Genomic DNA, 21,293 nt, shown 5'->3' on the forward strand with positions numbered 1-21,293 from the left:
TTTTTTAACACTGTTTTGTTAGTGCTGAAATAAAGACGTGTTATGAAGTCCGCCATTCTTCTTGGTTCTTATGCAGGAAACATTTTAGGTCTTTAAAAAGCTCTGTATTGACTCTTTGAATTATTCTATTTTAGCATCTTGAAATCGTCTCCTGAAATCTGGATCCCATGAAATTAGAGCTCTGTGGATATCAGTTTTCAACATTTCGTACCATATTAAGTCTATAACGACCACACAGATGAAACTATCGTGAAACTTTCAGATTATCAAAAGATTTTAGCTTGAGTGTGTACAATGAGTATTTAATTATCAATTTGCTTCTTCGGCAAATCGTGTATTAAAATTTAACAACACACTAAAATGTTAATACGTTTCTATTTTTAGAAAAAAACCCAACAATGTGGTAAATTTTAACCTGTTTTTTTAAGAGTTCCATTTCAGAAGATTTACGTAACAGAAAAAAAGTGAGGAGTAGCTATTCTGTTGTGTTGGTATTACACTTGTGACAGACCCTTTGTACAATGAGATGATGCACAGGAAGATTGCAAGTAAGATTCAGCATTTTTTCTTAACTCTGTTTTTATCATTAATATTCTATTTAGGACAAAATAACATTTGCAAAGCAATCATCTGTCTTTACTCTGTCCTAAGAAGAAAGAAGGAAAATATCCTCACGTAGCAGTCTAGCTTCAAAGGCTTTTTTCCAAAACATTTGTCATCATGTAAATCACGGATACAAAAGCAGAATGCTTTGATTTCATGGTGTTTTCACCATTTTAATTCTTTTATTGTGCTGCACGTGCCAGTGGGAGTACCAATAACAGATGAGCGTGACAAATGCAGTTAACACAAGATCCATATTAATGTTGTCAAATCCCCTTGATATATTTAAACAGATTTTAATTATTTTCTATGTCAAAAGACCCCAAATATATAGCTTAATAGTTCTTCAAGAAAGCTTTGCTTAATATGTGAATGTAAAACTTATCATAAAAATGAAACTTTTATATTGGCCTTAGTCATCGACGTGGGGTATTCATCAAGTCAGCAATTTGTGTGGCAAAGTGCCATTTGAATAGTGTATTGTTAGAATACTTATGGTCCACTTGACAAGGGCTCTTGCTGTAAATAGTGCAATTTGACTCCAGCTGTTAAAGAGTGGCTTTGACAGGAGCCAAATAGAATGGAGATGCTTTACTGCACCGCAGAAAAATCAATATTGGGTTCTTGTTCATAGTAACCGTTTCTTTGGGTGGTTTTTTTTTTGTTTTTGGTTTTTTTTTTTTTTTGCAGATTTATAAAAGACAATCAAGAGTTCATTTGTGGAAGTTTAAATATTATTTTAAAGTGGGTCTGTTTCAGATTAATGTTGGTGATGAATGCTTGTGTTTAGTAAACAAAAAAAGATTACTTTGTGGATGTACATAAATGATGTGGTAATGCAGCACTATTTCAACTCTCAGCTTATAGGTGGGGATATTAGGAAGCGGGTGCATAAGTTATGTAACTAATGACAAAAAACCATCTTTCCTTCCTCTCTCTATTTTCCTTTTTGTAGTGCTACTGGAGTAACCCTGTCAATTTTCTAAGCACAGAATTTTTTAGAGCAGATTTCTTTGTTGTTCTCCTTGTAACAACCCCCACAGATGTTGACAATCTGGAGTGCCATTGTAGATTTTCCTGAAGCACTCTGGCTAGTGCTGAACAGTTTTCCGGCAGCAGTCAGTGACACAAGGTTGCTATGATACCTGCCCAGTAGCAATAGGTATTGAATCACTGGGCTTAATTACGATAGACTACTCCCTAGATTGTCCGCTCGGGGTGTTTATATGGAACAATCTCTCATTATACCTTTAAGTCATAGTTATATTTGAAAATCGGAGCTGTGTGAAAAGCTGTTTTCTTAAAAAAAAAATTAAAATGCTTCAGTGCGTCATCTGAAGATTTCACTGATGCACATAAAAAGCTGGATATGTCTGGCAATTGTTTTCCTGATGTTCCAAAAACCACTCCTGTTAGAAAGTTTCCTAGCTTTTCAGCTGAAATAGTCTGGATGTAAATCAGTCTTTATCATGCACAGATATTTCAAGTGATTTCAATACTATAATTAGAGCTTCTTCTGGTTAAAAATGTTGGAGGAAGAGAAGAGCAGCTTTTAAAATTTGTGCAATAATTGTGAAGCCGTGGACTGCTGAATTATACAACAGAAGAGCTGGACCAGAAAAGAGAAATTGTGTGCATAAAATAAACAAGTGGAAGGGAGGGGGAAGGATCGATTAACTTACACATGTAACTTTTATACATATATTTATTGCTTGATTTATTCACTCGACAGTTTCTTAAAATACTGTTCCGTGAACATCCATGTATGGTGCAGAAACCAGAGTAAAAATGTCTAAATCAGGCTTTTACATAAGATTGTAAGAATTCCTTTTTATTTATGCAGTTATTAGACATAATTGACTGTTGTACTGATGTACCCGTTACTATAACACTTGTAAACACAATTTAAACATTTTAAATTGACATACCTAGTATTAATTGTTCCAAACAACTTTTATTCTCTTATACATATTCTGCTCTAAAAAAAACATGCAAAGGCAAAATGCTTCTGAAACAAGAAACAATGTACAGAGAGTAAAAATAATAAAAGAAATATCTCCTAAGTTATGTTGCTGCACATAATAAGTAAAAGACAAATGAAGACTGTAGGAAAATAGCAGGTTTTTTTTAGTGTAGTAAAGGGTGCAATTTGAAAACAAAATTGTTATTGGAAGCCTGGAAAAATCACTACTAGTTAAATTTTACTGATGGAAAAATTGATAGAAAAATGGAAATAAGATACAAGCACAAATACCAAATAATACATATCAAATATGAAATCAGGATTGGTACCATAAACAATGGTACGTTGGACATGGATTCCTTTTATTTCTTTCCTTTTGTTATATTTAGAGCATTATTACAAGGAATTACAGATCTTGATAATTTGCATGAAGTGGATTATTAAGAAAAAAGCAAAGCAGAAAGCAGTAGACCATTTTTCCTTTAAAGCTGGTAATCTTTATGTTGTTGCTGCTATGGCATTTCTGTTTTCTTACAGCAGCTTGTGTTCAGAAGCTGTATTTAGTAATTTATTAAGCAGAGTAGGAAAATTGGTCAAGAAGCAAAGATGGTTTTTTATATATATGTATATCTCCCGTGACTGGGATGCTAAATATTTCAGTACTACATTTCCTGTGAAATTTCACAATTCAGTATTTTATTAAGGGACCAAGACAGCAACGTAAGAACAGTGAAGTAAAAACTTTAGAGTTATGACATTAAATTGGTACCAGTTAAAAGGCACCGATAGCCTGGACCACGTCAGCTTTGCTGAAAGTTACTGCAGGTTTCTGAATTGGTCCACCAAGTCAAGAACTTGCTTTCATTTTTTTCTTCATTTATTTGTTTTGAAGTAAAAAGCTGCCATTGTGACACTGTAGCACATTTTACTCTTGCAGATGTGGATGGCAAGTAACACAGGCCGACAGAGCTCTGAGAATAAGTGTGAACTATTTATTTCAATGTTTTGAACGTTTTCTGTATAATTCGATGAACTCTTTTCCTTTGTTACCATACATAAGGTGACTGACAAAATTTTTGTTTTACCTGCCTAGACAACTAATTAGATCCTGTGCTAATGCGAAAAAAAATGCTGATGTCCTACTAGAAATAATCCTAAGGTCAATACAATAGCCCTTGTGAAGTATTTCACATTGAAAGACCATCTATTGAAGCTAAGCTAGCTGTTGCCGTCTTCCTCTTCTTCATCTTCTCCCATACCTGAACTACATGCTGCAGTTTGCTTCTCTGTCCCTTGGAAACTGTAGCAAAGTTTGTATTTTGCTTTTTTTAGGGACCTATCTTTATGGATAGAAACGTGGCATCTGTCTTTCTGAAGTGATATCTTAGTCTCCACTTACAATTGTGTCTTTCGGTTCTGACTGTGGAGCTGTGTAAAGTTTGAGTTTTCCTATCTCATTTTTTATGTTTACTACTTTCTAGTCCCTAAGATGCGATTTCTTCTGTAGATCAGCCTAACTGATTTTTCTTCTAACTGCTCTACCTAATCCTAATAATGCTAAAATAAATCATATTATCTGTCTTATAACCTTTATATTTTCACGTTGTCCAGTGGTATTCTTGAGTATTCCTCACCATTGATGACAGCAGGATGAAGGAATCTTTACACTTGTGATGATAGTCTTTTCTATTCTAAACATTAAGTTCCTGGCCTCTTATAGTTTAATTAGTATTACTTAAGAAAAGTAATTCAGATCTTTGAGACTTTCCTAGGTTTCAGTTCCACTCATCTATTAAGAAAAAGCAGTGACTTCTTCAGAAATACATGGGCACATGAAATGCAATTATAGAGCTGGGACTTGCAACACCAAACCTTTCTCTGCAAAAGAACACCTTTGCTACCCACTAGCTTCCTTCTAATAACTAGTTGAATGTCTTATCTCAATTAAGTAGTAGAAATAAAATACTAATGGATTCAACTTAATGGGTTCAACTTAAATTGTTTCTTTTTAAAACAAAGCAACAGCAGTTATTACATTTCCATTCTTTTGACGTGTTTTTCTGCGTATTAGCACTCAAGCCTTAGTTTGTGCTGGTGGTCCGATTGGCTCTTGCAATACCTGTGGAAAAGATGCATCAGCCAATCAGGTTTGTTCACTTCTCTTGGAAGCCTATGCAGTTCTACTCCCTTCAGTAAGACTGAACAGCTCTCAGGAAGAGAACAGTATGAAACCTGTGGGTACAGAGGTGTGACTGCTGTCCTGATGCATCCTAGAATTATGTAGAATCTGAAGAAAGTCCAACTTGCCTATTCCTGAGTTTAAGAATGGTGTTTTCTAGGATAGACAGGATTTTAATATTTAAGAATTTAATCTCACAATTTCTTTAGTTCTTTTTCTTTACTAGAAAGTCACTTAGGATTTGCTGTAGTACTTTTTACGTACATAAATTTCCTGGGTTGGGACTCTTTATAATCCAATATGGGAAAGGTGTTACCAGAGCAGCCCAGGCAAATGCATTATTTCGGTTGGAGTCAGCAGCTAGCCATGAGCTGGTAACTTAATTTTTATATACGTCAGTCCTTCTTAGGAGAAAGCTACATTCTTGTACTTGTACCCTCCTTCTAAGGTCATGTTGGCAGTATCTCTGTATTCAGCATTATTCTCAGAGATGTTCATGCATCCAGGAAATTGTTCAGTACAATAATTCCTAGATCCATGAGTCAGTGGTCTGTTTTGTGGATTGCTGTAGCATTGTTCGTCCAGCTGATGATCTAGGAAACACAGGAGATGTTCCATCTTATGGCTCTTCTTCTTAAGTGCTGAATAAGGCTGAAAATGTTTTGGCTACCACTCGTCACTGAGCCCTATATATTTCTAAAGATATGATTAGGAAATTTACCTCTATATGCAAGAGAGGTTAATATATTTAGATATCAACAGAGTATTTGAATCTTGAGTATATAAATTGATAAGATTTCATTTATAAGCACCTTTTCCTTCCCTTCTGTCTAAATTTTTCTTTGTACAGAGACTGTTCATGTGAAAGACGGATCTTAACTTTGAGACGAGCGGATCTCCAGTTCATTTTTATATTCTTTCTGTAGTAAAAATGGTAGAAGAAGCTTTGTTAAGGGTATTGTGTTTAGAATTGCCTTTCTGATACAGCATGACTGATCAGGCAGTGAGTGATCTGGATTCTAGAGCAAAGCAAAAGTTGTCTGTGTAAACTTGTCAATATATCATATGTGTTTCTTCAAATCTTTTCCTGAAAAACAAAATGTAGACTTGTTTCCTGCTGTTGAAACTAATGTGAAAAATATTCTGTATATTACCCTTATTTACCAGTTAATCTTTGATATGATGCTATAATTTGTCTCCAGGATCACTTTAATGTGTACATTTGCCTTAAACCAGATGGGAAATTTAAGTTCAGTGCCTGTGATGAAGAAGCAGGCAGACAGTGTGGAAATGAAAACAGACTCATCAGGAGTGATGACATAATTACTGTTCGAAGGCTTGCAAAAGTAACACTCTCCACTGGGATTAAAAATGAGGATCAAGATTCTAGTGTTGGAAAGAAAGACATTATGCTTATGTTGCAGTTAAATTGATAGACAAAGTTTGGTAATGTGAACTCAAAAAAAATTGTAGCCTGTTCTGTGCAGGAGATGGATTCTTATGAGGTTTTGGACATCCTGAGTAATATGACCAGAGTTGTAATGAATAGTATAAAAGTAATGTAAAGCAAGTTTAAAGCAGTTTCTTTAAACTAGTTCATATAGGAAAATTCAACATTAATTGGCACCTTTGTTTGGGAGTGCGTTGGCCAAATGATCAAGCCTCAGGTCAAGCACATGAAAGCAAACTCGGACACCACTATTGACTCCAGGATTTTTAGACTTATTTCCTTATATGCCTGTCCTGAGGTCTAAAACAGCTAAATGAATAAGAGAAAGTTCTGAATGCCCCCTAAAGAGGATCATCTGCCCATAACCAAGTCAAGTGTCTGAAGGTAAGGAATATGAATTAATGTGGTATAGGAACACCGTTACTCTTCACCCTATGCGTAAGTCCAGCATTTCTTTGGAGAGGCAGGCCTGACCTGTCTGCCCACATTGAGTGGTGGTGGATACCTTTAGGAACAGGAACGATTCTCACACTTCCTAAATTCTAAGCTCCGGGGGGTGTTGGCAGGGTTAGACATAAGGGTGGGCACGTATGAATTGCAGATAGGAGTTATATAGGATTGGAAAGTGCATACGGTCTTTATGTGGAACAATTTGCATCCTTTCTTCCTATGCAGGTTCTTTCAGAGATGGCTTATGGTGTATATTTAAGAGTTACTTCTATTTTCTGCCTGCTGTTAGTTACTATTTTAACCTAAATGCATCTTTACACATATCCTGGATTGTTTATCCTTTCAGCTGAGCCAGAAAATAAGACAGTTGTGATTTGCAAATGACAGTGAGTTCATTGTTATTAAGGTGGTTTTGACTTGCTGGTTGAGTTGGGATGATATTAGAATGAAGAAAATGTTTTGGGCGTGTATTCCTGTGAAACTTCCATGACATCCTGAGAAATACGGATCAGAATTTTACCTCTTGGAAATTTATTGTACTGAAAACCATACCAGGCTTAAAGAAACAAAAAAGTATCCCATGGTTTTATCTAATTCAAGAAATTTTCAACACTAAATCTAGTTAAGCCTGTATAACATTCGTTACTTAAAGTTATGAACTTAACAGGGCAGGTCTGCTGATGTGATTTAGCTCAAAATAAAGGCCATTCAGTTTTATTGTTGAACTATGAACTGTATTATTTCGGTTACAAATACGTAAATGTGATTGCAAAGCTGCATTTATATCTAATCAGTACCAATTCCTCAAGCCATCACCTAGGAAATTTGAAGCTTTTTCAGGTTGTATGACTAAACTTTTGGTGCAGTAATTTTAAAGCTTTTAAGAAAGGGATATTTGAGATATTTCAAGATAAGGAAATTTGAAATGAAGATCAAGTCTTCTCTGAATACTGTGTAGTATACAGCAGTTTTAGTCTTCTTGCACTTAAAGATCTGTTTGATTATGTGCGTTATGCTGCTCTAACTGACCAGCATGGTAAAAAAACCCTATGTTACATTTTCTTCTTGCTTGTCTTTTAATGATTAAAGTAATTAAATTAGGCTTTCTAAATTCAGCAGTGACTTTGTACTAACTAAGCACGTAAGTTTTTAGTTTTATCTGTAGAAGCTAGAACAAAAAAAAATACAGTTTCCTAGTCGATAAAGAGGTGTTGTGTTCATGGTATGGGTTCAAGATGTGCTGTTTGAAATCTGAGATTTTTGTGGAAGTTGCTAACAATATTTTATGCTCATAAACCAGTTTGAAGCCCCAAACACAATTTCATTTATCTTTATATTCTAAGCTTTATGGAGTCTGCAAAAGTGTCCATCTGTTCAGCTGAGATTGCTTCAAATAGTGAGTGGTCGGAGAGACTTAGCTGATAAAGGTCAAAGGAGCCTCTTGACCCCGTGATACTTGCCGAAGCAATTGGAGCATAGGGACTGATATACAGTTAGATATAGCTTGCTAACGCGATCTCCACTTTAATTGGTAATGATAGCAGGAATACACAGTAAAGTCATTGCTGAAAGAAAACAAAAAGTATCCAATATAGTAATTTATTACCAGTCAGTGGGTTTCACGCGCTAGGTTGTTTTACCCCTGCAGTGGTCAGAGAAAGCAAAAAGGTACTCTAACACTTAACTGAAAATGGATGCCCTGCTGCTATCAGAGATGCATGGTGGTCAAATGATTGCCTGTGCCATTAGCTTGGTAATGTTTTCTCTATTGTAAACTCAGCTCCCCATGTTCTTCCTGTGCATCAGCTGCAGATTGAAGGCTTTTTCGTTTGTCTTCTATTTGTGCTGCCAATCATCAAGCTGCTGTCCACCAGGCACATTTCAAGGAGGCAATTTTTTTTTTTTTACTACTATCAACTACCATCTCTAGCAACTGAGGGCTCAGAGGATTTAGAAATGAATTTAATGCTTTAATTTACCCGTGCCAGCCATTTTGTGCATTGCTTATGTATTTGTTTTCTGAGACAATTCCGTGAGACGATTGCATATTTCCTCTTTTGCAAAACTGTGCATCAGATAGCACCTGCAAACATGTCCCCAAAGCATAATGCTTTCTTTTATATGTTTCTTTTTATATGTTATATATAATGCTACTATTTTCTTTAAAAAGATTAAAGAGAAACAATGTCTATGCAAATAGAGACATTTACTAAGCTATTCTGTATTTAAAATAAATAAATATAAAAAACCCCAAACCAACGAAAAAAAAAAACCACAAACCCAAACCAATAACTGTGTTATTGCTTCCTACTGTCAAGGATAAAGCATCATGGAGAATAGAATAGAGCTGTCACTGGCAATATAAGTTAATGTTTGAGCCCTAGGTATGGCAGCCATGCTTCAGTTAAAACAGTTTTTCCAGCTCCATGAAGTACAAATGTAAGAGACAGGTTAGGAGTAGTTAAATAACTTTTACAAGAAGCTGTGTGACAAGCTTATTTTTTGTGAGCGCAGAGCCTGACCAATGATGAGACACGAGTCTGAGAAAAGTGAAATTCTGTTGGCCTCCCAGTAACTGGCGTGTTCAAGACACAAGAAATTCTTACCCCTCAATATATATATATATTTTTTTTTTTTTTTTGGTATGTTCTACTGCCCCGCTCTCCTTTTTTTATTTCTGTAACTGAGGTTCTTCATGTTTTAGTCGTAAAAACCAAATAATTCTACTATGAATGTTCTCGATTGCCACGGAAGTAATGAACAATAAGTGATTTAAACATATAAATACTTTATAAAGTTTCACTTGTCTTTGTGGTGTAATTCCAGGTTAGATTACATCAAAGACAGATGAGAAAAATGAGTGTTAATTTCATTGAAGAAAATATACTGATATTGTATTCTGAAACGTCACTTTGATATTTCAGAAATGATCATATCAAGAAACTTCTTAAAGATGATAAGGCGCAGTGGTTTTAGTGACTTCATACTGGGATTTGCTTAAAAATACTTGTTTGCAAGGGTGAAGTACTTCTGTTCATAGGAAGTCTTCATTGAAAGCAAATGAGCAGACTGTGGGATGGTGGTGATTAAATTAGCAAATTTCTTTATAGTCAGTATGCTTCATTATTAAGTAATTACTCTTTAAAAGAGGAAGTCTTGTTTATCTGCCAGATTTTTCTCATGTACTTGAGCGTGCTGTTGTATTGGGCCACAGTTAAAAGCAAACAGTCTAATGACTGTCAAAATAGAAAAGCATAAATCTGCCCTAAAAACATGGGCAAATGAGAAAGAAAATCTCCCACTCCAAAGGAATCAGAAGCATCGCAGTTTCTGTTAATGAAAGAGTCTTCCAGTCTTCTTTGACAGTGCTTCAATTAAGCTCACCCACCACCCTCAAACCTAACTAATCTCACCTGAAAATTAGTTGTTCAGTTCTTGTCTAATGTTTTCTTGAACCTTTGCAGGCAGCAACTAGTGGATAAAAGAGGACACTGATGTTTTTTCTGACTTTTTTAATGCTTATGGATCAAAATATACTCTCTCTCAAGAGAGAAAACTTAAAGGAACACATTTAAATACCTCTAATGTTACATAATTAAAAATAACTAGAATCAGCAGAATAGCTCGCGTTTATGCTTTACACAGCATGATTCATCCTGCAGGCACTGGAAACTTTGGCCCATTTTCTATTACTTTTATCTTGTTATGTTTTGGATAAAGTGAGAGCACAGTGGATAAAGAAGGCCAAAAGTCTGTAAGAAAGAGTCACGTTTAATACTTCAGGACTTACTTTACTCAGAAGTTGATACTACCCACACACAGTGAGAACTGAGCAATTTCTCATCGCTGGTACCAAAGTGAAGTCTAAATATATTTTGAGTCTGGTTTGCCTTCTGAAAATCTGCCATGTGACTTTACCACTTTATTTCCTTTATGTAAAATGAACGTCAAGACAATTCTTGTCAGATCTGTTTTTAGCACAAACCCCACAATAGAATTCATCTGGTAAAGAAAGCTGATGTGTGGAGCAAGTACATATATATAAGGAGTTGAAACAGTATGGGAATCCCTGACAGCTAATGGAAGGGTGTATTTTAAGTGGAATAGTGTTCCTAGAGCAAGTGGGATCCCAGTGGAAAAAGGCCTTTAGAGATGAGAAGGCAGCTAGGTAAAATAACACTTGAATTGTACTTTCCATGAAATTTTTATGTGGTATGTCTGTCTTAAACCTGTTAAAGATAATGGCATGTCTTGATGTATTTAGGGGCAACAGTTAGGATAGACCCCTGCCCTCCCCCTGACACAGGCAGATTTTTCCTTGGGTACTAAGGTGTTCTGGAAGAGATCTGTAAAGGGAGAAGAAAGGAGGTAGAACAACAAGCTGGTAAGTTTTGGGGCAGTAATAGATTCCATGCCAGAAGAAATCAATTAAAGTGAGTCTGCAAAGTTTGTTGCCCCCGCTCTTCTCGTCCCAGCTCTTTAGCAGAGGACTAGGGAGCTATTACAGAAGTGGTAGTTGCTACATGTGCAGTACAGCTTGCCATTTCAAAGCCTCCCTGAATCCCATTCTCTCCTGGATGTAGAAAGCTGCTTCTGCCATGGGTCGGTCAGAGAGGATGCACAAGAGTTTCATGACTTTCTGAATATTTTGATCTGTAGCCAAACTTCTTGCTCTGAAGTGTGCAGGTGAAGGCTTAATAGGGAGCCTTATCCATCAATGCAGATCTCCTCAAGCAGTAAAAGTGTTCCACGTTCCAGTTTTTAGGCAGAAACGTGATCGTCACACAAATGGTTATATTTTGAACAAAGCAAAGCTAGCCTTATCAATATACTATTCAGCTTCAAAAAAGTGTTTTATTTATTATAAAAACAAAATAAATTTAAAAAAAAACAAGTAGGCTATTTTAGAATGTGATTTGGAAATGTATAAATTAAGATCTAATCGTTAATTATAGAAGCTTCATGAGATACTTACCAGTTTTGGTTAGTGACTGCGCAATATTTTAACTGAAATGGCTAATGGTGCTATTTGACTGATTTTGAGATAATGCATGTATACACAAAATGAAATGAATAGGTGCTTCCTACTTCTTAGTTTCGAACAAAAATAAGTGGTAAGCTGTAGCGTGACAATTAAAACCTTTTTTAGCCCTGAGCATGACCATTTTTACCTTTGTGAAAACATGTCTTATTACTAAAGTTTTCTTTCTTGACTGACGAACAATTAAGGGATTTTGTGTACCTTGGAAAAGATCTTTAAGTCCAAAAAGTCCAACTGTAAATGTAACACTGCCATGTTCACCACTTAACCGTGTCCATAAGCACCACAGCTACACATCTTTTGAATACCTCCAGGGGTGGTTACTCAACCACTTCCCTGGACAGCCTGTTCCAATTCTTGACAACCTTTTTGGTGAAGAAATTTTAACTAATATCTAGCCTAAACCTTCCCTGGTTCAACTTGAGGCCATTTCTTCTCATCCTATTGCTCATTACTTAGGAGAAGAGACTGACATCCACCTAGCTACAGCCTCCATTCAGGTTGTTGTAGAGAGCAGTGATTATCCTCAGCCTCCAGGTTAAACAACCCCAGTTCCCTCTGTCGCTCTTCGTAGCAGTGCTCTAAGCCCTTACCAGCTTCGTTGCCCTTCTTTGCACACTCTCCAGCACCTCAATGCCTTCCTTGCAGAGAAGGGCCCAAAAATGAACATGGGATTTGAGGTGTGGCCTCACCAGCGGTGAGTACAGTGGAACGATCACTTCCCTAGTCCTGCTGGCCACACCACTTTTGAGGCAAGCCAGGATGCTGTAAGGCACATGGTCCACTGCTGACCCATGTTCAGCCAGCTGTCAACCGACACCCCAAGTCCTTTTCCACCAGGCACCTTTCCAACCACTCTTCCCTAAGCCTGTAGCGTTGCATGGGGTTGTTGTGACCAAGTTGCAGGGCCCAACACTGAGGGTTGCTGAACTCCATACCGTTGGAGTTCACTCAGCCCATCGATCCAGCCTGTCCAGATCCCTTTGTAGTGCCTTCCTTGAGCAGATCAACACTCCTGCACAACTTAGTGTCGTCTGCAGACTTACTGAGGGTGCACTTGGTCCCCTTATCCAGATCATTGATGGAGATATTAAATAGCACCAGCCACAATACTGAGCCCTGGGGAACAGGGCTTGTGACTGGCCACCAACTGGATTTAACTCCATTCACCACAACTCTCTAGGCGCAGTCATCCCAGAGGAGATTACGCCTGTTCAAACCATGAGCAGCCAGTTTTTCTAGGAGGCTTTGCTAAAGTCTAGGTGGACAATATCCACAGCCTTTTCCTCATCTGCTAAGTGTCACAGAAGGAGATCAGATTAATTAAACAGGACCTGTCTTTCCTACCCCCATGCTGGCTGTGCCTGATTTCTTGCTTATCCTGTGTGTCCCACGTAATGGCACTCAAGATTGTCTGCTCTATAACCTTCCTCAGCGCTGAGGTCAGGCACTTCCGAAGTGGATACGCTTCCTTTGGAGTAACTCCCTGTAAGGCTTGTGATTACGCTAGCAATGCAAGAAAAGAGGGAGCACATTTCACAAACATTTTCATTACAGCAGAGAACCTTAACATTTGCAGTTATTTTAGATTCATACACTTGGACAGTGACAAAGAGAGTGAAGATAATCTTTCAAAATCTCAATAAAATAACTGAAGCTGTGAAAAGTCATATAGTTTGCCCTCTCCGTAATAGCTTCCAGAAGGTTTTTAAAATGAGTAATTAAAGTCTTTGCAATTTTTCGGCTAAATAGTAAAAGGAGATGGAATAATGGTGGTCAGGGGAGACCTGTAAATACAGAATCAGAATGTTGAACATCAAGAATAAAATTTAGAACCAGCAATGGTAAACTAGAAAAGATGTTTCTGTACTGTCTTTCTAAATGGTAATTACCAAAATCTGTAGGTTGTGTTCAGTACATCGTAGTGTGGTGGTCTTTTGACTTGCAGAATTGGAAGAAGCCTCTGTATTACTAAATTAATTCTTTTTTTGACAAGATCCTTTGAAATTCACTGGGAGAATAATAAGGCTTAAATGGCTTGATTCTTGGATGTATACAGTCCTGTCTGCTTAAACGGTTTGGGTTTGAAAGGCAGTCCTGTGATAACTGAGTATGAGTTGAACAGAAATTGTCAGAAAAGAAGGACAAAGAGAACTTTTCATTACTGAAGCCTGTGTTGGCAACAGAGTGGCCTCGAAGTTGGACTGCGTGGGTCGGAGATAAGTCAGGCTTTGGTCTTGCTGCTGTTAGCCGATTGTTGACACTGAGTTACTAAACTCTTAATGCGCATATTTGGAAAAAAATAAAGGCAGCATTTTTCTGCACGTAGAAGGATTTATTTTTGCGATATACTTCCGGAACTTCAGGAAAAGCACAGTATAGGATGTAAATCTCTGTTAATTTGCTCTTCAATATCCATCATTAAATGCTATTCCTAGCTCTCTAGTTCACAGTTAGTTTTATGGGTTTCCTTCCATTGCGTGTCATCTTCTGTTACAGAAAATAGCTTGTCCATATTTCCTAAATAGTGTTTTATGTCTAAAGCTTTAGATGTCCACCCTCTTTCATAGGAATGAAATGCCTATGGCAGAGAGCTAAGATAACTTGGTGGATGCTTTTAGGATCAACGTCAATAAGCTTTCATGTTGCCAATAAACATTTATTGTGACTTCATGCACATCAGATGCCTCAAGAGATTGACACATTGTCACAGTATTTTCTTTTGTTTGGATGGTGATAGTCCTAAAGTTTCTAAATTGTAATCGACCAAATAGAAATATATAGAGAAAATGAGTATGATAGGTCAAATAATAATAGCTTCTATTAATGTAAAAGCTAACTTGTGAATTCCAGTGTTTGCATTCCATGGGGTTCTCCCTGTGCATTAGGAAACAGCATAATTAAAGATTAAAGTAATCCTAGTACTTAACTATAATGTATTATTTTTTAAAAAAAAAGGAAAAGGGATAGCGATAAAAAATAAATCCCGAACAAGCAGTTAGAATCTCTTACTTATGACTCCCTTTGGAGGTCTTTAAATAAGATTATGTATTTAGAGTGCATACTCATCTGGTCGAAGCATCGGTATCTAAATAACAGGAAGCCAAATGATATTATTGCCCAAAACTAAATAGTCAAATAACTTTTAGGTTTTAGAGAGTCACTTTCTTTCCTTGCTTTATTTGTACAATATTAAAAATTTCAAAATAGCTAATGCTATAAAATCATAGTTTGTAACATAAAAGGATTTTGGTAAGGAGTAGTCTTGAGCCTGAGAAAGAGGAGTTAATCAACATTGCATTCCATTTAAAGCCAATTGTTGTGCTATTTACTGACACTCGATGGTTCCTTTTAATATTCAGCTGTTTTGAACAGACACAATTCTCTGTATTAGAGGGATATTTCAAATTATCACAAGAGAATTAGAACAGCGATCTAGAAAAGTACGCCACTTGTGATATGGAGGCTGGCATGATTGTTTGCAAGAGTATCACTGGGCTGAAAAGTTGCTTCTTGGTATCTTTCTCTGTGTCTGTGTTGGTAAAGGTGAAACATCTAGAATGAACACAGTGCTGAGACTGTAGGCTTGTGCGGCACAATAAAAACATACAAGTCGTAAGTGCTTAAAGAAAAGGGCAAAAGCATCAATGAAGAATTTATACTCCCTCAGATCTGCTGTTCTCCTGAAGGTAAAATATATCTCTTTAATAGATATAGCAGAATTCTGATAGAAGATGTTGTGCCAGAATCTCATAACGTTACCACTGGATGATCTTCTCGGTACTTTCGTGGAATGCGGCTTGGCACTGCGGCATGATGACTGCTGTGAAAGAAAGCAGATGATCTTCTAGGAACCTGTGTCTCTCAGATGAAAATTGAGTTTTGTCTCTCTAATGAAAGTTTATTAGGGTATTTTTAATGGTTCAGCACTTTTCCATTTAGTTCAGGTTTTGATATGGTTTTTAATTGCATGCAGAAGTAGTAAGATTTTTGCTCCAAGTTACTATTGGATGTTTGTCGTGGTTTTTTTTAACTCAGAAAATGAATTCCGAAATGCCAGCAGTTTCATAAAAGTATCAGTGAGATGAGAGTCTGTAGAGCAAGAGGTTTGATGAGACGACATACAGACATTCCTACCGTTAAACATTTCTGTGATTTCTCTGTAATATTAGATTTCATATGAAAAAAGAAATAAATGGAAAAGTTCATAATGACCAGAGATGGTATTTGCAAAGCACTTAAATTTATTTATTTATTTATTTGTTTTTGCTTTAAAGGAATTATCCTTTCAGATTTTATGTTTTAAAATGCAGTCAGTAACTAAAATTGAGGAGGAAAACAGGTTTTAGTGAAACATTAGGATCATCCTTTAAAAATTTTAATATTTATCATTAACTGTTTCTGGGAGTATTAATATTATTGCAGATTCTTTATTAGGTGGTAGATATGTTCCGTCCTTTTGTAATTAAAAAAAAAAGGGAGTAAGGAAGCAGCAGAAGAGGCTGCTGTTCTGCCGTGCCCCCATTCGTGTTTTCTGCGTTCGGAAGCCTGCAGAAGCTCTGTCATGCTGGGAATTCACAAACATAGAAAGTTGTGTCGGGAAAAGGGTGGCAGGAATGGAAAATGTTTTTCTTCTGAATGTAGGGATGTGTGAGGCATGAATCCACTCTTGTAAGTGGATCTGGATTGGGATATGGGATCTGAGGGAACTTATTGTTTTTCTTCTCCTTAAAGACTTTAAAAAATTAGCTGGCACAGAAGCCCAAGGCAAGGTGTCTCTCCTGAAGTACTCATGGGAAACTGGGAGTGGGGGAAAAGCAAGAATGGAATGTTCTCCTTACACAGAAATATCCAAAGGGCTACAATACCAGTTTGGGAATTTCCCCCTCAGACTTGTTCTTCCTTAGGATCTTATTCCTCCCTGCATATGGTCTCCATTCACATGGCTTTATATGAATATTTTTCTTCATCTTTGTGTTTATTCTTCCTTTGCCTTCTGTCCACAGGTCCTACTTAGAATCTAAACTGTAGTCCTAATAGAGAAGACTTTCTTATCCTAGTTTTTCTTCTCAAATATTGTGTTCTTTCTATTTCTACTGTATGCTTAGACTACGTTCTGTGATACTAGTGTCCAGGAGAGATTGTTTGTAATGGGCATTTGTGTGGGTAAGTTTTTCCTTGGTGTTTGTTTTAAGGAGCTGATTTTTAATGTGTCCAAAGACATCCCCTCTTCAGGAGTTTGTCACAGCACAGTATCTGCCCTGTGCCAAGGACACAGGGAAAAGAAAAATTAGCTCTAGCTGTAGAAGATGTAAACTTTTGTTCAGAATAATAATTTGTCATTTATTAATGAAACTGCATGAATAAAACTGAGTTTAAAAAAATTCTCAGAAGATTATTTTGATGATTTTCTCATGTTTGGCTGACACTATTACACTTAATCATTGTTAGATTGCTGTTACCATAGTTTAGTACCTCAGTCTAAAGTTGTGAGTAATTGTAGCTGTTCTCAAATCTTAATTTCTGCCAGATTTTAGGAGGATTCGTAAATAATTGTCCTTGGATGTTTGTTACAACAGTAATCCGACATGTATTTATACCAGGACAATTATCACTTCACTGTGTGGAACTGAAATGATGCTTTGCAAATCTGTTGCTGTGAAAGGCCTTTAAATTTGGGGATGAAGTATGGGGAACTTCAGAGACATCCGGGTTGGAAATAGGGTGTCACAAGGACAAGTCAGACATTCACAAGTGTTGTAGTAGCTCTATAGCCTCTTTCTTTCAATTATTTTTGCCTAAGGTAATTCATTTTATAGCTGGAGATCTAATTAAGCAAGTTCTTTATTGTTGCTGCTAAAGTATATGCAACTTAACTCAGACTTAAGTAACTTTAAGATAGTTTTGCATGTTGTGAAATGGCAAAAGGCATACTCTTTATTTGACGTTTATCAAATTGCCGCAAGGCATTCAGATTCTTAAGGCTTGCAAGAATTTTTCACGTTGTAGGATTCATTTCTCTAGCATTATTTTTAAAAAAAAAAAAAAAACAAAACCAAAGCTTTTTTCTTTAAAACTTTCCTAAGAGCCTTTTAGCTTGAAATGTGACCTAGCAAAAGATATACATGCCTAGAGTTTTGGCAAATATACATGCAATTTATAGCATGGCTGTGTAATTGAAGATGTTAGGGAGCCTGTATTATAGTATTGACATGCATATGTTTCTGTATAGCTTAAGCTGTTTGGAAGAAAATCCTCTTTCCTTAGTGAGAACTGAGTGAATATAATTAAGTTTAACTTAATGAAGTTAATAGATTTGGCCATAATTCAGTATGCAATTCTATACTAATATCTTAAAAACTACAAAACACTGTGAACTTGTCTTTGGACGCTTAATCTTTTTCTTACAGTTAACTGATACCAGCTGCATCCAACAGCCCTTCACTATTTTACCAGTTAAAACAAAATGGAACAATACAAACTTTCATGTTCTCTTATTTGATGTGGAAGAACTTGAGGAAATTCTGCTGTCATCTCAACTCAATGGATTGAAGTCATCAAATTCATTCCACAACCACGGCGCGCTAGAAAGAGCCAAAAGTACTACTGAGAAAAGGGCGTTGACATTAAGAAGAAATAAAACTGCTGGCTCCGTATCTCCAGTGGATGGGCAAGTAGATGCTGTTTGCTCCAACCAGGTCTGCAGGGATAACAACGCAGCCAGGCCTTTGGAAGAAAGTGGTGGCATGAAAAGACAGAAAAAAATGAAGAGTTCAAGAAAGGCTAGAATGCAACCATCAGGAAACATCGATGTGAACGTCACCACTGATACAGCTAAACTGCTATTGTCATGTGTCTTACCGTGGGATATAGATAAAGAAATAGACAATCTTTGTGTTAGGCACTTGGGTATCTTGAGACTTCAGTGTCCTGTTTCTTTTGGACTGGTATCTAGGGAAAACCACCTATCGCTAATGTTGCCGGGAGGGAAATATACTGATTATGGTGTGCTAGAAGAACATGCAGAAATGAACTTCTTTCCAAAAAGAGTGCTTGATTTGTCAAACAAATACCTTGCTGCAACTGAAGGACAAGCTGGAAAGAAGGATGGACTTGAAAACAATGCTAATGGAATGAAAGGATTGGAAACAGTATTCTTCTTATTTAGCAGAATAGCTTTAATCAACAGGGTAATGAGCTTACCTTCAGAAGTTATCGGTGAAATTGAAAGGTAAGAACACTTCATTATGAGTCTTTTCTTCCTTCATATTGGCTAAAAAGTGAAAAATATGAAACAAATGCTTTTCTTAAATATGGACTTCTTTCTCTAGAGCTTTTTCTAGGACGTTCTTTGAACAAAAGGAGATTGGGATAAAGTTAAGTGGTTTTATACTTCTCTGATTAGCAGATGAGAAAACTGATGCAAGAAATTTTTTTCAACAGAACAAGAACTTGAATTATCCAGCTTCACACTTTGATTTTCCAGATATCACTTTTCCTTACAGTTTAGACTAAGTAGAATAATGAAGTCTCTTCAGGCACATTTTGAGACAGGCATTAGCACATTTGTACTGTTTTAACTTCCATTCCATGTAAGCAATATACTTCCTTTACCATTAAACCCTTGGCTCCACACATAAATAAAACATGAGAGATGAGAACAGTCTGTCCCAGTTAAGCTACAAAAAGTAAAACCCCCTCAGTAATAATAGCAGCTACTGGGAATGAATGCCTCATCAGCCCTTACGTTGTGAGTACAATCCAAAGTAACATTTATGTTACTCAAAACAAATCTATTGACTAAATGCTTTTTCATCATTAAAGGAAAAATAGCACACTCAACATTATTTAGAGCATACTAATCAGACAATGGGTATTGTTCACAGACTCATGTTGTTCAGCAAACCTAGGTTGGTCTGTATTCATCATATTAGGGACAATTAACTTCTGTGTTGGTGATGCTATGGCCCAGAGGCAAGGAGAAGGACAAAAAATATTGGTACCGATAATGCAAATATCTGTGCATTTTCCACAAAGCTTTAGGCATTCGGCCTGTGTCAAGAGATGTGCACCGTCCCACAGGACAAATGCGCATTTCTCAGTTACTTTTACTGCTAATCACATTGCCTCTTGGTCCATATTCAACACAAGCTCTCATATAAAAGGTTGTTTCCAGGATTCCACATTGAACATGAGTTTCTTTCCGTGTAAGACTTTACGTTTGCATTGTCTCTGCTGGAAAGACATTGTGTAGTTGAAGTTACTCATCATACCAGAATCAAACATTTTTCCCAGGCATACGTATTCTCTCTTTGGAATATATTGCCCATAAAATTGTAAGTATTAAAGATACTGCAAGAAAAAAGGCACTTTCTTATTTTTCTGAAAACTGAACTATATAATTTAAAGTTTTCTGCAGGACATGTAAAGCCATAAAAATTAGCATCACTTGTGGAAATAAGTGAATTTTTGTATGAAGCAGAGGAAAAATTCCCATAAATTTTGATTACAAAAAAAGTTATTGATTTTATTTACAGATTCTGAAATGTTTTGTTTGGGATTTTCACATGGTTTGGTTTGGATTGCCTCTTTTCCCAGAGCTGACTATTATACCTGCTTATAGCTGTCTTGTAGCTAATTTTCAGTTTGGTGCCATTTGTGATGCTTCAGCGTGGGTTATTGCCTCCCAATGGCCTTATCTGCGTAGGGGCACTTTAGTTATATCCATTCAGTTCTTTTCTTGGATTTCGTTTTGTTTGTGGGCTTTGTTCTTGTGGGTGTTTTTGTTTTGTTTTCTTTTTCCTGAGCTCTGTATTTTCCTGAGTTCCTAAACAGCAACTGCAAGTGCTGTGGGTCTGTACAGAGACAACACACTGTTCTGGCTGTACTTGCACGCTCTTCCTTACTTTTGAGGATGTACCTTCTTTTCTCTTCATCTTTTACACATTAAGAAATTAGAGAAGTAGCTACAATTTTTCTATGTTATTTGAATGATAAAGTGTTCTTTCTCAGGGAACTTGATCAGAACTAGACTGTGTTTGCTGCATTTTTATCAACGCAGACCTCAGAGGTTTTAGTCACCTGGACATTTTCCTCTTTACACCACTGGTAGCAGGAAACTGTTTTTCTCATTCTAGCTCTGTCCCATAATAGCACACAGTTTATCTTTTTCCTGCCTTTCAAGAACTGTTTCAGAACTTTAGACTTCAGCCAACTCACTTTTTTTTTTCCCCTACCACTGAATAAATCTAAAAACATTGGAGGTATTTTAAGGTTTTTGCAGTACTTTCTAACCTCTCTAAAACTGCAAATGATGTCCCATTGCAGTCAAGAACCATCATTTTTAGATGTAGAACCAATGAGACTGTTACTGTGCCAGCATTCGTGGAAGAAGCGGATTAGAACCACGGGAAATAATTTCATGCCACAGACATATGATTTATCCTTATTCATAATTTACTCCATATTCATGGCTGGAATAAGTTTTCTTTGTTATGCTGAGCGGTGAAAATAATGTGCTTTTGCCTAATTAAAAATTTGAAAGAAACAAAGCAAATAGTATTTTGTCCAGTTTGCCTTCTAGAGAGTTGGGGTTGTTCAGCCTGGA

General features: G+C 36.6%; 1 protein-coding gene across 5 annotated transcripts in view; it reads left to right on the forward strand.

Annotated features, from left to right (window-relative positions):
* The window catches only part of WDR72 (WD repeat domain 72), a 129,925-nt gene that overhangs the window by 51,465 nt on the left and 57,167 nt on the right, over positions 1-21,293 (forward strand). For all 5 annotated transcript variants that reach the window (XR_008451933.1, XM_054078127.1, XM_054078129.1 and 2 more), the window contains one exon: positions 18,097-18,917. Coding sequence is in view for 4 of the 5 variants with exons in the window: in XM_054078127.1 (XP_053934102.1) it covers positions 18,097-18,917 (821 nt within the window). In the remaining variant the exon portion in view is untranslated. The remainder of the gene's footprint in view (positions 1-18,096; positions 18,918-21,293) is intronic.

Source organism: Cuculus canorus, chromosome 12 (assembly GCF_017976375.1).
Source record: "Cuculus canorus isolate bCucCan1 chromosome 12, bCucCan1.pri, whole genome shotgun sequence".
In the NCBI taxonomy this organism is placed as follows: domain Eukaryota; kingdom Metazoa; phylum Chordata; class Aves; order Cuculiformes; family Cuculidae; genus Cuculus; species Cuculus canorus.